At 37.1% G+C, this 5,218-nt stretch overlaps 1 protein-coding gene across 6 annotated transcripts; it reads right to left on the minus strand.

Moving 5' to 3' along the window:
* Nucleotides 1-501: 501 nt before the first annotated feature.
* On the minus strand, nucleotides 502-4,922 carry LOC112764791 (protein NLP4). Of its 6 annotated transcripts, none has more exons than XM_029294564.2 (6): nucleotides 4,744-4,876; nucleotides 4,121-4,260; nucleotides 3,147-3,982; nucleotides 2,769-2,816; nucleotides 1,755-2,661; nucleotides 502-1,618 (listed from the first exon to the last, which is right to left on the minus strand). In XM_029294564.2, the coding sequence occupies exons 2-6, from the start codon at nucleotides 4,146-4,148 to the stop codon at nucleotides 699-701; spliced, it is 2,739 nt and encodes a 912-aa protein (XP_029150397.1). In that variant the 5' UTR covers nucleotides 4,149-4,260; nucleotides 4,744-4,876; the 3' UTR covers nucleotides 502-698. The 6 variants fall into 6 exon arrangements, with proteins under 6 accessions (XP_029150397.1, XP_072079176.1, XP_072079177.1 ...); XM_072223075.1 differs by having other exon boundaries at nucleotides 4,558-4,754; XM_072223076.1 differs by lacking the exon at nucleotides 4,744-4,876 and adding an exon at nucleotides 4,475-4,577.
* Between the last annotated feature and the right edge of the window lie 296 nt (nucleotides 4,923-5,218).

Raw genomic sequence — 5,218 nt, forward strand, 5'->3', positions numbered from 1 at the left:
TAATAAATACAAAACGACCGTTTTAGTCCAGCTCAATTTTTCGGTAGCGATGAACGGAAATTATTTCAAGGACTACTATGAGTCGTGGAGTGCAATTTCAAGGACTAATTTTAAAAATTATTAATTTTAGAAATTACTTCGATGCTCGAGTTCAACTTCAAGAACTATTTTGAGGCTTATCTAGTGGAAATGCGATGCAAACAAGAGCGGTGCCATGATTGTGTCGCGCTGGAAACAACAACTAACGAATATGATTAATTTTAATTAATTATCTCATTTCTGTATATCAAAATCCCTAGGTGTCCTTTGCCTCTAAATTATTTATTAATTATCATCGAGAAACAATCAAAAACTTAAGCACGATAACCCTTAACATGCTTTCATTTAAATGATAATAAATCACATCCAGAACTTTCGTTCTTTAAGTAAAGTATTAAAAAAAAAAATTAAAAGATACTAAGAAAATTCGTTAGTCAAACTCTAATTAGATAGACTAAGAGGTAAGGAAAGTTGAACTTGATTATTGCTTCAAGCAATATGGATATATGTACATCTTTGTCCTTATAATCTGCCAAAACAAAGTCTTCAAAGAAGAATTGTTGAACCTTTAAACTACAAACTTTCTAAGATTGATTCACACAACATGACAAACAATCTTATAATTTACAAGTGAAAAAAAAGGTTCACTTCTATTATTGCTATCTAAATTCTAAAGGGTTTCGCATACTATGATTAGTATTAGAGAATTGAAGACAAAGCTTGATGGTGGTGCTCTCAGATGATTGACAAACTTCAATGCATTCTTCTAAATCATCATCACAGGTTAGTAGCACCCATTCATAATCATCATCCAAATATTTGAGATCAAATTTGTTCATGTCACTTATGCAGAATCTCCTACCAACTTCTTGCACAAGATCTTCATATCCCCAATTCTTTGGCATCTTGAACCTTGCTTTCTCATCCCCATATGTTACTTTCACTCTATAAGGTGCATCCTCCTTTTGAGTCCCTTTGCTTTTGGTTCTTGACAATGATCCATGGTGCCCATTTTTAAGGTTATGTTGACCAAGTGTTTCTTGACTTTGCGATCTTGGCATGACTACTTTTGCTCTATCTTCATTCAAGCTTTTCAATTCTGCTTCACTTCTTATCCTCTTCAACAAGCCATCGCCGCTAGAATTCTCTCCAACCAATAACACCATTTGATCTTTGCTACTATCAAAATTATTATTTGTGTGATGATGATTCTGTTGCTCAGCCATGCTGGAACATGGATGGCTAGAAATCGAGCTCTGGCTGCAAGAAGAGGACGGCGATTTTGATGCGCCTTCCGGACTCAGCGAACCAGGATCCGGCTGTATGCTTAGTGAGTTTGGATTATTATCACATTGCTTGAGATTTGAGAACAGGCTTGTTCCTGATAGATTTGGAGAAGCAGCTAAGTCTGGGAATTTTGAATAGAAGGAATCTATTTGGAATGCACCAGAAGCACCTTGGACTGAGTCAATCACAAGTTGAAGCTTCTGCAAGGAATGACCAACCTTCTTGATCTTCCTTGAAGGCCAACGTTTTATCCCATGTTGCCGGCAGATCCTTTTTAAGGTTGTAGTACAAACTGCAAAGTAATGATTCCATAAGGACAAAGTACCATAAGATTTGTATTAACTAGAACAAAGCTGTAACACAATAATGTTCTTTGAGTACAAAAAATGAGTCGCACAAACATTTTTCCATATGAATACAACACTTACCACCAATGTTCTTTGCTGCATCTTTTAGGCTTCCGGCGAAGTGTTGGCGAAGAACTTGCAGAGTGATAGTCTTATCTACTTTGCTCTTCTTCTTGTCTCCGGTTTTACTTGACAAGTTTCCGACATTATAAGTAGAACACTCCCCATTAGAGTCAAGGTTCCCTTTCAAAACAGAACTCTCTTGCTGTTGTTGCCTTTGGTCGGAGAAACTCGTCCCCATAGTTTCACTTGATTTTTCTTGAGCACCCAATGAAGCAACAATTTGACTCTGCAGTGGTTCTGGCCACGCTGCAGCACTAGCAAAAGTGCCACTATCTTCATGAGCTATCACTTCAGCTGAAAAATCAGTTTCCTCCTCCACTTCCTTATCTGATATAACCCTCAAGCTATGGCAAACCCTTTGTATGATCAAGGACAATGAAGTGAGCATCTTCTTCTGTTCATCATTGTCAATGCATTCCAAAGGCAAGAAGAACTCAAGAACAAAGTCATCTGAACTATTATAGATGCTTCGCAAGCGTATGGCGACTGCAGCGCGCAATCCAAACATCCTTGCATGATGAGAAAGTGGATAGTCTGTCTTGCTTAACAAAGTTATGTCGGGTGCGAAGCAAGGCTGATTCGTCATGAATGCTCCGCCGGCAACACCTTGGCCTTTTAACAAGTGATGCTCAGAGCATGCCTCATGAAAGACCTGGATTGAAGGGTCACCAACATAGCAAGCATGCTCCACTGGAGATATGCAGTGTGGATAGTTGTCTTCCGAGTGCCGGCATCCTTCTTTGCCTTGTTTGATGCATGGAATCCATGTCTGTGCCAATGGCAATTTGTGAATTTCACATGCAGATCTTAATACTTCTTGAATCTCAGGCAATGCAGTTTCATAGGACTTTTCACATGATGTACGCTGAAAATTAAAAAAAATGGAACAGTTCAGTTATCATAAGGAAATTGAGAAGTTCAAGTTCATTAAAAATCTTTACTCTCAGATGATTTTTTTTTTCCCATTTTTACCTTCACATTCTGAATAGTTGGAAGTTTTGAGCTTGTAAGATTAACAGCCTGCAAAATAACAAATTTCCTCCAATAGTTAAAACTAACAAATGAATCTTATATTTGAATAGCTAAAATAGAAAAATTCAATCACAAGTAAACAACATCATATTTGTCATAAAAGTATCAGTTTGAAAAGGATGATATTGAAAGAAGAGTTTCATAAAAATTAATTATATCTCCAGAAATAGCAATAGCACGATGAAAGGAAAAAGCTAGCAAACACAAGTTTCAAGTTTTCTTAGGATATTACAAATAACATATAAGTAATTACACAATAGAAGTTCATTATGCAAATAAAAGATAACACATAAGGAAAGTTGAGGAGGAAAATTAAACCTCAAGTGCTTGGCAAACACTTTCAAGTTCAGGGCGATAGTTGATTTTCTGTTGAGTCATGACAACTTCAACAACACCTAAGCAATTCTTGCTACCTTGCTCAAAGATTGGAAGTGCCAATGATCCTCTCACATCATAGACTTGAGCATGGTCAACTCTTGGATATTCATAGCTCCTGAAGAATCTAACATCAGGAGTCCACTCAGGAACCTTCTCCTTGTAAACTCTCCCTGGCAATCCGGGCACCAACTCCTTCGAATCCTCCTCGGCGGAGAACTGGTACACCTCCGAAATTTCCCTGTACTTTGCAAGGTTCACAGAGCTTGATTCAAGTGAGAATGGAAGCCCATTGGTTCTGAGAATCTGAGTGCCTCCTCTGTTTATAACTGGAATCCATATTTGTATAAGCATGTCTTTGTTTCTGTTCACATCTTTGATACACATGAGTGCCTTCAATAGCTTCTCAACTACATAAGATCCAGGTCCCGGATTAGAACTTGGTGCAATCCACCACCTTCTGAAAAACTCAGAAGGATTATTAGGATTTGGATTATTGTTTTCCACTGACTGATTCTCATAGTGATGATACTGTTGTTGCTGATTCTGGCTACAATTATTAGCAGCAACAACTAAGTCATGGCTAAAAGGTGGTTGTTCTTGTTGTTGTTCATGTTCCTGTTCTCGTTCTTGGGATTCAATTTGTTCAGTATCCAAGGAAGGCCAAGAGAAAGGATCAAATATGGGGTTTGAAAAAGAAGGACTTGACACATAGAAATCAGCAGATCCATCGGCAGCAGCAGCAGCAGAAGAAGAAGAAGCTGCTAACCAGCAACCATCTACAAAGAGTTCATTGATGTAATCAAAGTCCATTAATATTGATGTTGTTGTTGTTGTTGCTACCTCTGAAGGAGGTGGTGGCGGTGGTGGTAGTGGTGAAGGAGGAGGAGGAGGAGGAGTAGGTTCCAGCATGGTACCTGAAGATAACACTCCACCATCTCTCATGTTGGTGCTCCCAAAACAGATCTAACAAAACAATCTTTCTTGTCTTAAACAAAAAAAAAAAAAAGGTAAGAGGATTCGGATTCGGCTTCTTCAGTCTTCAAACAGTTTCTTTCTGCCAAAAAAGTAGTCAAATAATGTCAGCAAATGAAAAAAAGAAAAGTTGATGAATGAATCATGATTGTTTCTACTTTTTTCCTACTAAAAATCTGATGCAAGCTAAGGTCAAAGCAGCACATACATATATACAATTATATAAGTTTTGATTTTATCAGAATGAAAACCAAAAAATGAAGAACAGAATAGATTCGAGGTTTGAAAAGAAAAACCTAGATGCAAAGTCTTAATCGACGAAGCAAAAGGGTAAACAAAAAGAAGAAAGTTGGAGGCGAAACATGGTGGACATGCTCACCAAAAAAGAAAAGATTCTCCTCTATAACACTCAGAATATAACACTTTATGTGCAAGATTCCAAACTCTAGCTATAGTGAGTGAATTGAAGGAATCTTTTTTTCTATGCGGTTCCTTTGTATCAAGACGAAGAAAGGAGGGTCCTCCGGCAAGCTAAAAGCGAAGATAGAAGAAGGGAATAACTTACCATGTAAAGATTCTTGAAGATACTCCAAGTTCTGGTTTTTATTATTTTATTTGATATTTGGTGCTGTGCACTCTTTTATAATTGTCAAGTTCATGCTGATGTCAATAATAATAATAATTAATAAATGGAGGTGAGGAGTAAGAAAGCAACAAACAAGAAATGCAAGAAATTTATTTAATAAAATAAAATAGGAGATGGTGGGTTGATGATGAATATTGATGGATTCTTAGGAGGGACCCACCGTGACACAAGAATGAACCTTGTCCTGTGTGTGTCTAAAAATGATATAAATAATTAGTTTAGTTTAGTTTAATTTAATTTTAGGGATACAAAATAACAATTCAAATAAGATTGAAGTGTAATGGTAATAAATAGAAGATAGATGTTGACATGTATGAGTGAAACGAAGGAGGGGGCATTGGAAAGTATGTGAGGGAGAAAGAAATCATGGAATGCTGATGATTCCAACCAACTG

The sequence above is a fragment of the Arachis hypogaea genome, chromosome 17 (assembly GCF_003086295.3).
Source record: "Arachis hypogaea cultivar Tifrunner chromosome 17, arahy.Tifrunner.gnm2.J5K5, whole genome shotgun sequence".
Taxonomy (NCBI): Eukaryota; Viridiplantae; Streptophyta; class Magnoliopsida; order Fabales; family Fabaceae; genus Arachis; species Arachis hypogaea.

Bases quoted from the DNA above. Each gene is read 5' to 3' on its own strand.
- LOC112764791 (XM_025810573.3), bottom strand. From the start codon at position 4,148: ATGAGAGATGGTGGAGTGTTATCTTCAGGTACCATGCTGGAACCTACT. The intron at 2,817-3,146 runs GTTTAATTTTCC...GTTATTTTGCAG, and splicing joins GTGTTTGCCAAGCACTTGAG to GCTGTTAATCTTACAAGCTC. The intron at 2,662-2,768 runs GTAAAAATGGGA...TTTAATTTTCAG, and splicing joins CAACTATTCAGAATGTGAAG to CGTACATCATGTGAAAAGTC.